The sequence below is a fragment of the Poecilia formosa genome, unplaced genomic scaffold, assembly GCF_000485575.1.
Source record: "Poecilia formosa unplaced genomic scaffold, Poecilia_formosa-5.1.2 Scaffold77, whole genome shotgun sequence".
NCBI classification, from domain to species: domain Eukaryota; kingdom Metazoa; phylum Chordata; class Actinopteri; order Cyprinodontiformes; family Poeciliidae; genus Poecilia; species Poecilia formosa.
In genome coordinates this window covers 1,170,669-1,187,119 of record NW_006800016.1, presented here as the reverse complement: position 1 = coordinate 1,187,119, position 16,451 = coordinate 1,170,669, and the positions used below count along the sequence as shown (strand labels likewise).

Here is a 16,451-nt window from a genome sequence, read left to right as displayed (position 1 = left end):
CACCTAACTATAACTGTAAATTACTACTAATAAGAACATTACAAATACAAGTAATACTGAATAAGCCAGGATTGTGGCCTTTTTCAACGAGGGAGCCACACCATTTAATTATACTCTATTAGCCAGACTTGCTTACTTTCATTAAACTGGTTTTGAAAGATGTTGGAAAACCATAAATAACTCATGAACTATGAACAGTTCAGTTTCTGATTCACATCTTTCTCTGATTTTATCATACAAGGTGCCTGCGGCAGCATCTCTTTCAGATCTCAAAGATGTCTTTGTCTTCAGCTGTTCTGATTTCATAAAAGTTTTTAACAGATTGCAGACAGCAGAGATTTGTCGAGTTTTATGCAAGTAACGTTTGTTGTTGCTGTGAAAGTAAAATATAATCAAGCTGTTATTTTATGAATGTTTCATTGATGGTTAATCAGCTTGGGAATAAATGTATTTTATGATATGCTGTCTCTCTAGGGATAGAATTTAGTTTAATATGTTAGAGACTTCATTACCCAGGAGCCTTCACGTTGACGTATGAGACGTAGACGGCTTCAAGATGGTGCTTGAAAGTACTATGGTCTGGTAAGAAATTTGAAATATGTTTATAAATTCAAAAATTTGGTTGCTAGCTAAGTTTGGAAGAGGTTATAGCATAAGAAATCGCGTTTATAATTTACGTAAATGTTTGTGTTACGCAGAAATGTCTCGTTTACGCGCTTTGTTTTGGGTTTTATGTCTCCACTGAGTCACTCTTAGCCACAACTAGTAGCTAACCGTTTTTATTTCAAATATAGCCTTTTTACAAGTCCCTTGTTTGGTAAAAATCTTTATGTCTATATTGTTGTCACCTGGTGATTTTATAACCTAACTGAACAGTTCAGGTTGTTTCCGTCGGTGAAGGAAAATGCTTCTTTGAAACGGTTTAGCTTTAGCTAGCTAACAAAACCAAAAAGCCGCTGTCATTGTTCTAAGGACGAGTTTGTACCTTTAACTCTGCCAAACAGACATGTTATTTATATTTTGAACGGAACGTGTATGCCGTATTAAATAAAGACTCATAACTAAATCAAACAGTTAATATTTTTTAGAACATTTGTTGCATAAATACAAAATATCAAGAATAGCACGTTTGAATCTGGTTTCTTTACATCGATTTGCTTGTACGAGCAACTCGCCCTAAAATATTGAAATCCCCAGTAGGCTTTTGTGATTTTTGCAGAAGATTTGTGAGCTAATGATTCCTCAATAGAGACTTATTCCTGTGCATTAAAGAAGAAACTGAAATGGAGTCTCACGGTGACATGGTCAGACTTTTTTTTGGCGTACTGCCATGACCCCCTCAGCAGTTCAGTGAGGGTAAGATCTGCTTCACTGCGCCCTGGCTAGTAGTGCCATGAAGTTCAACAATCAGTTGGACCCTTCCCTCAAATACCCCTGGAGTAGATTTTCCCCAGGATGGCAGTCTCCTTCCATCGTTGAATGACATCCTCAGTTCACAGCTTACCGATCATCGAGTTCTCCACCCTCACTGATGTCCTTGAGACATGAATAAATTCCAAATAAACTAAATTTCACATGGAAATGACTAAAATAGCTTCTTTTGTCAAATAGTTGCTGAGGAAGTCATTAGTTTCTTAAGTTAGAACCTGAAGAAGAGCCACTACTCCACTGAACTGAAAGGAGTCAACAGTGCTGGATCAGGTTGGAAAAGTCAGAAACACTTAGAAAAAACAAATAGATCTACTTTAAACAAAATGGAAAGAAAAATCCCAAGCAAAGAGTTTCTGATTTAAAGGCCACGAAGAAAGCAGGAATTATCAGATATATATTAAATTAATTTCAATTATTTCTCATCACATCCAAACCTACATGAAGCATGATCGCTTATGTTTGATTTTAAACAGTATAAACAGTATTTTGCCATCATCAAAACATCAAATGGGAACATCTCTTGAATAAATCATTAGTTGGAAACACTACAGCCAAAAACAGTCTCTTCATTTTTCCCTTCACACTTTACTAAGAGGTGTTAATGACAATTTTTCTTGTTTTTTTGTATTACTTATCCATGTCGTCTTAGTTTGTAGCCATTACTCATCTAATCTGTATCATTTAAACAATTTCTCCAAAAAGGTCCATGGTTTTACCTACCTTTTTTTTCCCCCCACCCAGTGTGGACAACAGTGAGTACATGCGAAATGGAGACTTTCTGCCCACCAGGCTGCAGGCTCAGCAGGATGCAGTTAATATCGTTTGTCACTCCAAGACCCGCAGTAACCCAGAAAATAACGTGGGCCTCATCACCATGGCAAAGTAAGGGGGACTGTGCTTTACTTTGTGCACTGACATTTAAAACGTTACCTAACAAAGCCGCTGTTCTGTCCCCCCGTACAGCAACTGTGAAGTGCTGACCACCCTGACTCCAGACACAGGGAGGATACTGTCCAAGCTGCATGCGGTGCAGCCTCGAGGAAACATTAGTTTCTGCACTGGCATCAGGGTGGCACATGTGAGTCTGGAACTGGTTTATTGAACGGTGTTTCTCTAGGAACCAGTAAGGTATAGCATGTTATTCTAGTGCAATAAAATCAATACACGCAGAATAGTTTAACGTCGATATAAGAAATAAAATGGCTTTTTTACTAAAGAGTTATTTGATTCATTGCTGCATCTCCTCTCCTAATGCACAGCAGGTCTTTTATTTAGGACATTTGGCTTTTTTTTCTGTTAATTACTGGAGATTCTACAATCAGGTTTTTCCTTCTTGATACAGATACAATTTTTATTGGACTCTGATCAGATTTTCTCCCTAAGATCTGTAATGTATACAAACTCATTTGTGGAAATATTGATACAATCCAACAATTAAATGCAACAAATATTGACAAAGGAGAAAAATGTGCTGCTGACTTTTTTTTTGTAGAGGTTGTAGTTTTGAATCCAATAGAAAACGAAGGAATTGGCATTTTATACACCAATGCATCTCAATGTTTAACTGATAGCAATCAAACTCAAAGAGCATTAAGGAACCTGCTGTCGACTGAGGTACATGTAGAGAAAAGTGGAATGTTTTTTTTTGTAAGTTTGTTGGATTTAATAAGCAGGAAAACATTCTTTTTTTCAGTAATTAACTGGGCCATTAAAGGTCAAACTGGTTCAGTGCATCACTCTTTGGGACATTTCAGGATTTCCACAGTAAAAATTTCTTGCGATTGTTTCTTCTAAAACATCTTCTTTTTCAAAAACATGAATTAGTCTCTTCATGTGTTTTTTCTGTTTTGTTGATGTGGCTTCTTTCTCTGTGCAGCTGGCGCTGAAGCACAGGCAGGGCAAAAACCACAAGATGCGCATTATTGCATTTGTGGGCAGCCCAGTGGAGGACAATGAAAAAGAAGTGAGTTAAGTCCTGGCATCAACTCTCCATATTCATGTGTTAGTAGATGTTTAAGGCCTCAGATACACTATTTATGCCAGTGGCTTAAAGAAAGTAGTTAACTTGGTGAAAATAATTTTATGATAAATAGTGACGCCTAAAGAAGCATGGTGGGCATTGAATATTTCCTGAATGTGTTTTATCATTGCTAGATTGACTAAGGAACCAAAAAAAACCTGGGAGCTACACAATTGGTGTAGATTTGCTCAGAAGTTCATCGTTGAGCAGCTGTTTAATGAGGCTTAAACATTCACTCAAACTAAAGTGGCTTTTCTTGCAGTTGGTCAAAATGGCAAAGCGTCTGAAGAAAGAGAAAGTCAATGTGGACATCATTAACTTTGGCGAGGAGGTAAATTTAAAGCTTCAGACGCTCTGCTTCATGCTGTTGGGCCCCGCTTGGACCAGTGGCTCTTTCTGAACCATCCTGTCCTCTGCAGGAGATGAACACAGAGAAGCTGACGGCTTTCATCAACACACTTAATGGCAAAGAGGGCGCTGGCTCCCACCTGGTCACAGTACCTCCAGGTCCCAGTCTGGCAGATGCCCTGCTCTCCTCGCCCATCCTGGCAGGGGAAGGCGGCGCCGTGTTGGGTCTCGGTGCCAGTGACTTTGAGTTTGGAGTGGATCCCAGTGCAGACCCAGAGCTGGCTTTAGTAGGAGACAACTTACAAAATCTAGCGAAACTTTTTCTTTTTTTTCTTTAATTGATAATCAGCCGTTTTTAAAGTGTCTTGACTCTTGCAGGCTCTTCGCGTTTCCATGGAGGAACAGAGACAAAGACAGGAGGATGAAGCTCGCAGAGCTGCTGTTGCATCAGCGGCTGAAGCCAACATTTCCTCCCCTGTAGCAGACGGTGAGAAAAGTCACGTAACATCGATCGAATCAAAGATGCCGATTTCGGCTCATTTTCACTGAGCGCAACAGACAAACGCGAGGGTGCAAGCAACGCTGCATATTTTCCTGTCTGCTCCAGAGTCGGAGGACGCCCTGTTGAAGATGTCGGTCTCGCATGCAGACTCGGTTGCACCTGCTCTGCCAGACTTCAGCCGCATGACGGAGGAGGAACAGATCGCCTATGCTCTGCAGATGTCCATGCAGGGAGCTGGAGCAGGTTCAGGAATATCAATTTTTGTTAAAAAAAAATAATAATAAAATAAAAAAGTGTCCTTTTGTTTGTTTTTCAGCCTCTCTTCCATTTGTAAAATAACCACAAATTTTTCATAATCATCACGAAGCTTCTGATGCAATTCTTGTTTGATATTTAACAGCTCTTTTTATCGAAATTGGTAGAACTTGTTTATTAGTTTGGAGTCCTGGCTACACATTCAACTCTAAAACAAAAAGAAGGTTAGAAATCTTTAAAAGACCTAAATTTGCTTGGCATTCATGCCCACGATAAGCAGGTTGACATTTCTGATTCAAACTGTACATTTCTGCTCCATTTACAAAACTATTTTCAGTTAATTTTAGGTCATTCTGACCAAGTCTAAATGTCCATCTGCTAATAGCATTCCCTTTTTGTTTTGCACAATCTTTCTTTTTTCCACCCTGCAGAGTTTGTTGGCGAGGAGATGGACACGGGCGCCGACATAGATGCTAGTGAGGCAAAGGTCAGCAGCGGCTGGTTTTGGTATTTCGTCTGTTTAAAGCTTTTAAAACATGTGGTTAAAAGCTTGTTGTGTCTCTCTGCAGGATGAAGAGGACTATGATGTAATGCAGGATCCGGAGTTCCTGCAGAGTGTTTTAGAGAACCTCCCCGGGGTCGACCCCAACAATGAGGCCATCCGGAACGCCATGGGCTCGCTGGCTTCCCAAACGGGCTCCAAGTCTGACACCAAGAAGGACGAGGAGAAAAAGAAATGAGCATTTTAGAGAGAAGAGATTATGATACTGTGTGATAAATGAGACTTATGAGAGTTGCTCTGCATGTCTTCACTGTAACATTACATTTAAACCCAGCATAATTTTTATTTTTCCCCTCTGTATAGAATGTAAACAGTCTTCGGCTTTTGTTTTTGGGCTGATTTTAACCCCTTTTTCATTTTTGTAACGTATCTCCTCATTAACATACACACATTTCTTCAATAAATCTACAGAACAGTGTTTGAAGACCTCTTGGATACTTTAATGACATATTTGCTAAAGCAAACTTTTTCTGTTAATGATTTTCATCATACATTTACATAGACTTCTTAGTATCAATTCCAGTGAGAGGGGAAAAGAAGAAAAACATTGGATTTGAGTTAAAGGATTTAAAATAACATTCCAGGTAGCTTGAAGGGAGAATTGCATTTATTGTCCCTGGAGAAGCTAATGTTTTAGACATGTTTGGACATCGTCAGAGGAAGGGCGGTGGACGTATTGGACTAAAGATGTCGAACATGGTGAAGAACATCCCAGAAAAGGTTAACGTCATCACTGAAAGAGACAAAATTAGGAAGATCCTGGAGAAACTCTGGGAATGATTTAAGATTAATACTTGTACAGATAAGACTGACAGAACATGAAAATTGTGAGGACAATATTGACTAACATATTTTCCTTTCTCTTTTCCACCATTGTAATATAATCTTAATTGGAGTCTTTGTGAGTTTTAGCATCTTGATTAACATACACTTCAGATGTGGTAAGAGGGGTAAAAGTTCATCCTGCTGACATTCTTTGCATGCAGAACTTGATATGTGTCTGCTGTACAATGCAACCAGGCTTAAACCTGTAGGTCAATTAAATTATAAAAATAGAGCATTTATTAATGATGTATACAATCCATAATTCTATATCACTTTGATTTGCGTATAGGAAATGATCAACATAAATCTTGGATTAAACACATGGTGTGCGAGTTTCAATTTTTTTACAATTATAAACAAAAAGAATTGTAGAAATAACTGCAGGTTTGTATATTGATAAAATCCTGTCTTTGCAAAGAATAGTACTGATATGTGAAACTTATTGCTCCTGTAACATTTCACAAGTGACATGGCAAAAACTTTTGATTTTGCTTTAGAATTGAGCTTTTTCCATTTTTAAAATATGACATGTAGTGGAATGGCTTAGTGATAAAACCTTTTTTTTTTTTTTTTAGTTAAAAACTGTTTTATACGAATATGTGGAAACGACATATTGCAATAGGTACAGAATACTAATGATAATTACATACTACTGATATTTTATTGCTATTAAATTATTACTGCATACTACTACTAACAACCCAGTACTAGATTATTAATAATCAAATGCTCTATTATTATTGCTATGATTGTTGCTTATTTTGAACACAGTCAAATCAAACTGCACAACGTAAAGTAAGTAGAAATAAAAAAGTGTTCTCATTACTTTCTTCAATATATAACAATAATCTATATGAATCATTTACATATTTGACCCAATTAAAATCAACCATATGGTGTACAGTGCAGTGTGCAACTTTAGGACAACATCGATAAAATATATAATACTTCCTTTGCGTAATAAATTGTATTTGCTGATCTATTTCCATATATAGAAAAAAGTAAACTAAATACTAAAATGATAATGTTTGGTTTAGCGTTCAGAGATGAATGTGTGCCTGTTTGTGCTCAGACTGTTAACCTGCTGTTGCTGCTGCTGCTGAAAGTCGACTGTCGCAGAGTTTTTGACGGAAAACTGACGGGACCAACAGGAAAAGTCAGGAACCAACTTCGCTAACCGTCAGGTAGCAAAATTATTTATCTGTTTGGTGATGAAGGAAAGCACAGCGCGCATTTGATGTGATTAAACGAGGCCGTAATTACCTGACTGTCTTATTTGTTAAATTAAGGCGTTCTAACAGCTCCGTGGGCGCTAGCGAGGGATGCTAACAGTTAGCGGCTAACGCTGCTAGCTGCTAGCTCCAACTTGTTGCAGATAAAGTTTGAAAGCTCTGTTACTGTCTGACCTTTAACTGTTATTCATTGTCTTTGTTTTACATACATCAAATACATGCATGCACAGAATGCACAGCCTGTTTTGGCAATACAATTGTTTTAATTCACCAGCTGCTCGGTTGTAACTCGGCATTAACTCGCAACTGTTAGCCGAGTTCACGCTGCTATCACTGACTCAGCTGCTACTTCTGCAGGTTTCGGGGCTTGGCGATGGGGGACATGAAGACCCCTGATTTTGATGACTTGCTTGCGGCTTTCGACATCCCTGATATTGACGCACAAGAGGCCATTCAGTCAAACCCAGCCGAGCAGCGGGATGGAGGGGCTACTAGTGCACCTGGGGGAAGCAAGAGTGGGACTTCTTCGTGCTTCCCCAGCTCTGAGCCGCCTGTGGTCAGCGTCATAGTGAAGAACACGGTTCGGTCTGAGTCTCTGGAGGAGGAAGACAGGTCTGCAAGGGATAAAGCTGATAATTCACCGAGCAGTGCCTTAACCTCTCAGGTTCCAGTCAAGTTAGAGGATTTCACTTCAGAGTTGGAGCCCAAATTGCCCGCCAGCGCTGCCATGGAGCCTCAGATTACCAATGGCTTTGAGGAAGCTCAAGCCATCAATCGGGGACAGGCCAGTGCACAACCCTGGTCCGAGCCTCCTCCTTTCAGCCCCCCGCTGAGTGATAATGAGGGCGATGAAGGAGCCGGACCCCCCGCTGATGTTATTAACAGTTTGTCGCCCCTTCTGTACCCAGAGTCTTCAACACCAGCTGGTACCACCCGATCATCTCCTCGCTCCCCACCTTCGTTAATCCCTTGCTCACCTCAGCAGGAAAAACATGTTAATCCTTTGTCGCCTCCTTTGCTACAAAACGGAAGCATGACTGATGAAACCAAATGTGATGCGGACACAGATGAAGATGAGTCCGATCCGGACTTCGGAAGCCCGCTGGTGATTCAGGAGAGCCCAGAATCGATGATGTTCTCCCCTCCAAAACGCAAACGGCGAGAAAAACTCCTTTCGGATCGTCCTCTGGCGTATGAGGACACATCTCCTGTTTTTCCGCAGCCTCCCAGTCTTTCTGCAAAACCTAAATCCCCAAAAGAGGAAGAGGCACAGCCTTTGAAACCTAGCTCTTCCTCCACAGCTCCACAACCCCAGGCCCTCTTTGCCGTCGACACAAACTCAGCGGCACTGAAGGAGGAGAAATACCCAGAGCATGTGATCGATGAGAGGGACTCGCCCGAGAGTCCGCCACCCAGCGAGACCGGGCTCCTGTTCAACAGGAACAGCAGCTCTGATTTTGGTTCGATACCAGGCCCAGATCCGAATCAGGAGAAACTCCTGGAAAAAGATCCGCCTGCTGAAGCAGAGCAGCGAGAGGAGGACAGATCTCAGGAAACTGAAGATCTGGGTGAAAAGACGGCAGCAGATGGAGAAAAATCAAACGAGAATTGCCATGCCGGTAGCGAGCACACAGAGAAGCCATCCTCCCCACCCAGACCTCTCAAAGTAAAAATTAAAATGCCAACGGGCAGCATCACAAGAACCGTGACTAATCTGGCTCCTAAACGAATCGCAAAAGCCTCCACGAAAGACGCCGAGAGCTCAAAACCGTTTCCAGAAGGCCAAGCCGCAAAGTCCAAAAAGGAGCTGCAACAGCAGTCGGACTTGACTACAGTGGCAACAGCAGAAAGCGTCATTACAGTGAAGGAGAAAAAGCCCCGAGTGTCTCCTACAGCAGTCAGCATCACTAAGACTGCAACACTGCCGTCCGTCTCTTCCTCCTCCTCCTCCTCCTCCAGGGCCAACCCAGGTGCAATCAACCTCCGCAGCCTCGGTAAGAAAACTCTCAACAGTGGGATCGCCCTGCCGGCACCTCTGGCGCCTCAAACCAGCAGCAGGCCGGCCTCTATAGTCAACAGCACGGGAGCGATCATTTCCAAGAGCCAGACCAACCTGGTGGAAGCCTTCAACAAAATCCTCAATAACAAAAACCTTCTGCCCAGTTATAAACCAGACCTGAGCTCCCCAGTACCAGCAGAGTGGGGCATTTCCCTCCCATCACAGGTGAGCCTGCACCGCTACACCAGCGGCAGAGTTCATTTATAAAGAAATGTTGCTGTTTTTAGTCGGCTCTAAATCTCCCGTAGTTCTAAATCGGGAGATTTAGAGCTACGGGCTTGTATTTCCCAATATTGCTCTTTGAAGTCGACATTGATTTTTAACGCGCAGTAGCTTCTTTTCCTCGAAAATGCAAAAACACCAACTTGTACCGAGTATTTTTGGTCTAGTTTCTAGTGCAAATATCTTGGTACACTTGAAATAAGACAAAGCTAACTTAGAAGTAACTTTTCTTCTTGATTTAAACAAGTAATTCTTTAACATTGATGAAAAAGTACTAGTTATAGGCGAAGTAACCAGCCAGTGGAACAATACATCATATTATGCTCATGTAAAATCAACTTAGTAGGAGCATATTGTAAGATTTAATATGGGGAAAAATGTCTTATTCCAGATCAGATGTTCAGTTTTCCCGTCTGCTTGCTTCCCCGCAGGGTTACCGGTGTCTGGAGTGCGGCGACGCCTTCGCCCTGGAGCACAGCTTGGCACAGCACTACGACAGGCGCTCGCTCCGGATCGAGGTGACGTGCAATCACTGCGCCAAGCGGCTGGCCTTCTTCAACAAGTGCAGCTTGCTTTTGCACGCCCGAGAGCACAAAGAGAAAGGCCTGATCATGCAGTGCTCACATCTGGTCATGAAGCCTGTACCTGTGGAGCAGATGATCAGCCATCCTGAACCTGCAGCTGCAGCAGGGGGTGAGAGGAGGATTATGCCTGCTGTCGATGACTGGACTGTCTTCATGTGATCAAGTCTGGTTTTGTGATCTTTTATGTTTTTGTTTTGTTTTGGTTTTTTTTTAGGCCAGGTCGCTCTAAAGCCGGCACATCACGCTGCACCATCCAAGAAAGAAACGGATATGTTGGTGTACACAAATAATAAATGCCCTGAATGTCAGACTCAGTTTGGCAGCAAAGAGGAGGTTTCTGACCATTTCCAAGAGGTCAAACCGGCTAAAAGCACTGTAAGTTTTACTTATGTGGACTTTTATAAACAAGAGTGAAGGTAATAAGATGGTTGAAACCAAAAACAATCACTTCTGTGTTGTTGGCGTTAGACTGGAGTAAGTTGTTGGTCGGAATTGGCGTTGGAGAGTGAGTTAAAAAGGTTATATCGGGAACCCTCGGAGCAAGTGGGACAGTGTTTCTTTTTTATCTGAAGACTGAACAAAATGAGAGCAAAAACACAAAGAGGAATTTTGTGAAATCTGTAAAATATATTAAAAAGCTGAAATAAGCAGAAGTAGGCAAAGGATATGACTAGATTTTGAAGTTTTAACGGTGTTTCTAGATGAAAGTACGTGGAAGTAGCTGTGAAAGAGCGCACAATTTGTAGCATAATTTTTTCACAATTTATGGGATGTCTGATTCATTTCAGTGACGCCAAAGATGATCACAAAAAGCTGAATATATTATATATACAGCAGCATATGTCCATACCAAAAGACATAGGGGGAATGTATTAAATGAGCAGAACATGGAAAAAGTTGAATGGTTGAAATGTAAAAAGGAAGCAATATAAGCTGCACCCACTAACTGGAAAAAAAAAGTTGCACATAAATAGGCTGCACGTGTTTATAAGCCACAGGTTTTAATGTTGAAACATGAAATATTTACACAGATTATTATTTTTTTTTTACTATTAATGAAATATGTATGGGCAAAATGCAGTAGCCATTGAATACATCTTGCTCCTGCTCACTACCGTCTCCAGAGAAACCTTTTTCTGTGTCAAAAATTGAACAGTGAGACTTTCTCAGTCTCACTTTCATTTTGCTCGTCAGCTTGCGCTCTCCTCTTCATCACTCAGAAGTTCAGCCTTTAGAAACTCCTTGGTAAAAAGCTGCATTTCAGTTTCATCGCAGTGTTTAAAGCATGTTTGCAGTTTTAGTGTGACAGAAAGTGTAAAAGGGCATTTGGAAGCTTTAAACCGACCCAGCGTTTTAAAATGAGTATGTTGGCCTCAAGTTATAATCTACAGGAATGTGAGCATTTTTATGTCAAATACGTAGTTTTCACCCATTTCTTATTTATGTCCTTCCTGCTCCCTGTAGTCTTGCACAGAGTGCTCTCCTCCCATGCTCCTGCCCAACAGCTGCAGCGCCGCAGCCCATCAGCGAATCCACCAAGGCTCCTCGCCGCACGTCTGCCCAGAGTGCGGCGGCACCGCCAAGCAGCAGCTGCTTCAAAAGCACCTGCAGGAGAGCTGCTTGCACTTTTCCCGCCGCATCGGCTACAGGTGCATTAAAAGCAAGCACTTCTGTGCTTCTAAACCCCCATAAAGTTGTTTTTGTCCCAGTGGAGGTGTAAGGATTCGCTTTCTTTACTGCGGGTGTTGTTGTTGATAAAAAAATCCTCTGCACCAGTCATGTTTCTCAGTCTGATCCCGTTGCTCGGTGCAGATGTTCCAGTTGCCTGGTGGTGTTTGGGGGGCTGAACTCTGTGAAGTCCCACATCCAGCAGGCTCATTGCGACATGTTCCATAAATGCCCCAGCTGCCCCATGGCCTTCAAATCTGCCCCCAGCATCCAGAACCACATCTCAGCTCAGCATTCAGACCTCACGGACGCAAAGGCCATGTAAACGCTGTTCATTCATGTCCACCTGCTCTCTAAACAAATCGTGTTCGTTTCAGTTTCCTGACTGTTTTCTGACTCCTTACAGGCTGATTTATAAATGCGTCATGTGTGACACAGTTTTCACTCACAAGCCGCTGCTGTACACCCACTTCGACACTCACTTGGCCAATCAGAAGGTGCATGTGTTCAAATGCCCTGAATGCACCAAGCTGTTTTCTCAGAGGAATTCCCTGCTGGATCATTTCAGGGTACGTGTCCGTGCGCATTAAGGTAACCTCACAAAACTCTTCCCCAGCCTTTGTCTGATGGTTTATGTTTGGCTCTTTCTCTGCTTCAGACCCACAAGGCTCCCACGTTGAAGGAAGAGCTGCCTTCACCTCCAGCGGCCGTCTCGCATTTAGCTGGAAAACCCGAGAGCTCAGAGGAGGAATGGATGGGGAAGGAGAAAGTGAAGCCCGAAAGGATGAAAGCGCCTACAGTGTGGAAATGTCGCTCGTGCAACACCCAGTTCACAGAGCGGGAGGAATACATTTCTCATATGGGCGAGCAGCACGGCAAGGTCAGGGGACGCATCTCTGAAGGCTTGCACTAGAAATTATTAGGCAAAAATAGAAATGAGCTGATGTATGCTTATTATTTTCTATGATGTCTTAGTTTCTGAAGAAGTTTCCCTGCAACAAATGTGAGAGCTCCTTCACCACCACGTCCAGCATGAGGCGCCACATCAGAGACAAACACAAAGTCATGAACCGCGGCTTCCGCTGCCAGTGAGTTTATTCGGTCCAAATCTCTTGCTTATTTAATATTTAATTTTCCATGCCAGTGGTGGAAAATGACAAGCCAGTGTACAGATCTTAGATTTTTCAGAATCGGCATCATCAGATTAGAAACTTGTCAAAAAATGAATTCATTTCAGCAATTGAAATTAAACATTGAAATGCCTCTAAGTACAATTTTATTTTGATAAGTGACACATTTTGAGCTCCAATTAGGCCTGGACATTTTTTTTTACTACTGTATTCTCATCATTTCAACACTGATGTGTGGAAAACTGATATAGCTAGGCAGTGTTTGAAAATAAATGATTGTATTCCCGGTGCCGTAGGCTGGGTTTGCTTACTAAAGTGATGATTCAGCCTCTCACTGCTGTCAGTCGCCACAGCTGACACGGATTGACTGCTCAAGATGTGCAACTAATATTGTCATCACAAACTTTGCAGATTTAAAATCATCATCATATACAGTTTTTTTTTTATTTTTTTATTTTTACATTCTAGTTCCAACACAGTGAGAGCTACTTTAAAGTTTACAATAATAAAAATGAAGTGCAATGATTGTAAAGTTTACCAAAACGGCAACATTAACTTTTTAAAAAATATATTATACCATAATAAAAGCTTTTTTTTCTATAGACACTAAGTTTGTGTTATTTTTTAGATATTGTTCTGAGAGTAAGAAAGCGTTCAGCAGCAGGTCGATGTTGGAGCGGCACATCCAGATGAGACACAGCATGACCAGCCCGGGACAGGACTCGCTCTTGGTGAGCTGCTTTCACTGCTGAACCTCCAACAGGAAGCCGAAGCTGGAGACGAGCCGGATGGAAAACGCTTGAATGTTTGTGTCTGCTCTGCACGCAGGGGGCCGACGAAGCCGAAAGCTCTTCGGAGCACGACAGCGGCTCGGCGACCCGCAAGAGACGTCGAGTGAAGACGGAGCACGACGCAGAGGCGACGGACAGAGCGAGTTCAGCGAAGAAGGTGCGATCGACCGCCGCGCCGTACGTCCAGCCCGAGTCCGGGTTCAGCTGCGCTCCCTGCGGCTTCACCACGGAGGACAAGCCGAGGTTCCTGGAGCACATCAGCCAGCACAGGCGAGGCGGGACGGAGGGCGGCGGCCTGCAGTGTCTGCAGTGTGGCGCCTGCTTCACATCCCCGTCCTCCCTGTCCCGCCATCGCTTCATCATCCACAAGGTCAAAGATGCTTTCAGCGACAGCCAGCAGAGCCCCGTCGTGTCTCCGTCGCCCTCTGCTGGAAACGCCAAGAACCACGACGACAGGAGCTCCCTGAACGGCTCCGAGCCTGCTTCGCCCTCCGGTCAGCCTCTGGCGGGTCAGGGGAAGGATGACGACGGAGCGCTGGCCTGCAAGGTGTGCGGTAGACACTTTGAAAAAGCGACAGATCTCAACACACACTTCAGAACTCACGGGATGGCTTTTATTATCGCAAGAAACGCAGGGAAGACCACCTAGAATGAGTAACGGAAAGCAAATGGTTCATTTTAAGAAAATCTGTAAGTGCCTTTTTTGAATCTGTCATTCATATCCGGGCCCCTGCATCTATGCACTAATTCAACCAAAGATTGTTCATTTGAAGCTTGTAAAACAGTTTAATGTTTCTGACTGTTCGAGAAAAGCCTTAACCCTCTGATTCTCAGGATCTGCTGCTTACTTTCCGTTTCATCAGGATACTGATCTGATTTTTAACCTCCAGTTTCCCTGCTTTGACTCATTCACATTAATCACGTGCCTGTAGAAAACTGTGACTGTTGTATTAACTCAATCCTGCTGTGATCATGAAAGCAATTTCACTTGACATTTAATATTGCTGATGAAATTTTAGTTTCGAGTCATTTTTAAGGCGACTGAGGCGATTCATCAAGAGGCGCGCTCTAAAATCCTGTGCTAAGAATCACCGAAGTGGTTTGAATTGTGTTCAGTTTCTGAAAATCATTTTCCAAAACTTGTTCTGAGTTTAGTAACTTAACTGTAGATGATTTGTTTACATTTTCGTGACGTATTAAAACTGAGTTTCTATACATTTTCCATTGCAAAATTCCAGACTCAAAGCTATAGGTTTTCAGACATTTTTTTTGTCCCATTCTGGACATTTTACATGTTAAATATTTAACTTTTCTGAACTTGGCTTCTTTTTGGTACATCACTTTTTTTCAGTATTTTATTCACCTCGGTTTCAAAATGTCAGCTCTTGTCTGAATTATTGTACACTAAATTTATTCTTTGAAGCAGTCTGTAATCTTTTGTCTGTAAACATTTTTTAAAAGCATGTCAGAGCTTAAAAGCAGGTCCAGTTTCAAACCCCAATCTCAAAAGGTCCAGGGGTCAAAACAGCAGCGACTGCATTTAATGATTATTTTGTTTTGAATAATCAACAGGATAAGAATACAAGCTGAAGAAAAAAAAATTCCCTTTTGAAAAAATCCTCAATGTTTTAGACATGTAGAGTTGATTTTTTTTAAATATGGGAATGATGAAAATTTCCATTCTCAATTTAGATTTCTCCAGAATTATAAAATTAGCAAATGAAACTTTTTTTGTTTGTTTTTTTTTAGATCAAACTGGAGCCTTTTTATTTTTATTTTCCCTCACAGGCGGTAAAAATCTTCCTTTTCAGCTTTGTTTTCTGTATAAAAATAAAATGTATTGGTGTGACAGGACAAGAAATAATTTATATTTTAAATGTTCATTGAAAAAAAATAAATAAAACAAGCTGTGTGCTCTGGAATGTGACTCGAATCCAATTTACTGTGTGAAACTGTCAAACGGCTTTGAACCCCTTTTTAAATTGAATGTACTTTCTGTAAAATGAACTGATTTATATCTCAATGAGCTGAAAATGGAAGTAAATGATGTATTTGTTACACAACCAGATGTTTCTGTAAATCTTGCTTGAACAGAGTACTGTAAAGAAAAAGTATATTTGATGTTTGTCTACTTTTTATGCTTCTCTTAGCAAATGATGAGCATCGTTTTTCTTTAGTTTGAGGCATGTGTAAAACATTAAAATGATTAATATGCACAAATGAAGTTGTACCTGTAGTTACTGATCACATCGGTGTTCAACATCAAACCAAAGAATTTTGTGCGTAGAAACCTTAACTGGGTTATGATTTAACAGATTTAGGTTTTTTTTATTTATTTTTAGCCACAATATCTAATTGCGATAAACACGGCCACTATAAATGTATTGGTTTCAGTTTTTTCTCGTCAATTTAATTTAGTGGGTCAGGCTGATTTTTGGTTCAATAACATATTTTCTGTTCTTTCACCAAAAAATATCAATGCCATTTTTTTTATTTCCATCAATACAATACTTTCTAACTTAAACATTTTTCATGAAATAAACATGAAATGTTTTTTTTTGCTTAGGTACTTTAATGAATTTATTTACTTTCCAACATTTCATCAACAGGTGTGGTTTTCCAAACAAAATATAAATTGTACATCCAATATTTCTCTTTGTTCTAGTAAAATATACTCTTATGAATATACATTTAATAAAAGCTTAGCAATAATCAGTACATAGTTTAAGTCATCAAATAAAACTCACTTACTCTAGCCACACGCTTACAATCATGGAGTCTAAAAGATATAAATCTTAGTTAAAATCAGGTCCAATCTGGAA

At 41.1% G+C, this 16,451-nt stretch overlaps 2 protein-coding genes across 2 annotated transcripts in view; both read left to right on the top strand.

Moving 5' to 3' along the window:
• The first annotated feature begins 477 nt into the window (after positions 1–477).
• Positions 478–5,536, top strand: LOC103140822 (26S proteasome non-ATPase regulatory subunit 4-like). The gene is made up of 10 exons (XM_007556136.2): positions 478–582; positions 2,173–2,313; positions 2,395–2,509; positions 3,308–3,394; positions 3,714–3,782; positions 3,871–4,086; positions 4,178–4,286; positions 4,407–4,544; positions 4,988–5,043; positions 5,126–5,536. Exons 1-10 carry the CDS (start codon positions 557–559, stop codon positions 5,294–5,296), a joined length of 1,128 nt encoding a protein of 375 aa, XP_007556198.1. The 5' UTR covers positions 478–556; the 3' UTR covers positions 5,297–5,536.
• Positions 5,537–6,618: 1,082 nt separating this feature from the next.
• Positions 6,619–16,451, top strand: part of znf687a (zinc finger protein 687a) — a 15,468-nt gene continuing 5,635 nt past the window's right edge. The window contains exons 1-11 of the mRNA XM_007556248.2: positions 6,619–7,127; positions 7,533–9,399; positions 9,888–10,149; positions 10,255–10,415; positions 11,505–11,689; positions 11,853–12,029; positions 12,115–12,277; positions 12,367–12,588; positions 12,684–12,796; positions 13,467–13,569; positions 13,667–14,276. Of these exons, the coding sequence (XP_007556310.1) occupies positions 7,549–9,399; positions 9,888–10,149; positions 10,255–10,415; positions 11,505–11,689; positions 11,853–12,029; positions 12,115–12,277; positions 12,367–12,588; positions 12,684–12,796; positions 13,467–13,569; positions 13,667–14,276 (3,847 nt within the window). The 5' untranslated portion in view covers positions 6,619–7,127; positions 7,533–7,548. The remainder of the gene's footprint in view (positions 7,128–7,532; positions 9,400–9,887; positions 10,150–10,254; positions 10,416–11,504; positions 11,690–11,852; positions 12,030–12,114; positions 12,278–12,366; positions 12,589–12,683; positions 12,797–13,466; positions 13,570–13,666; positions 14,277–16,451) is intronic.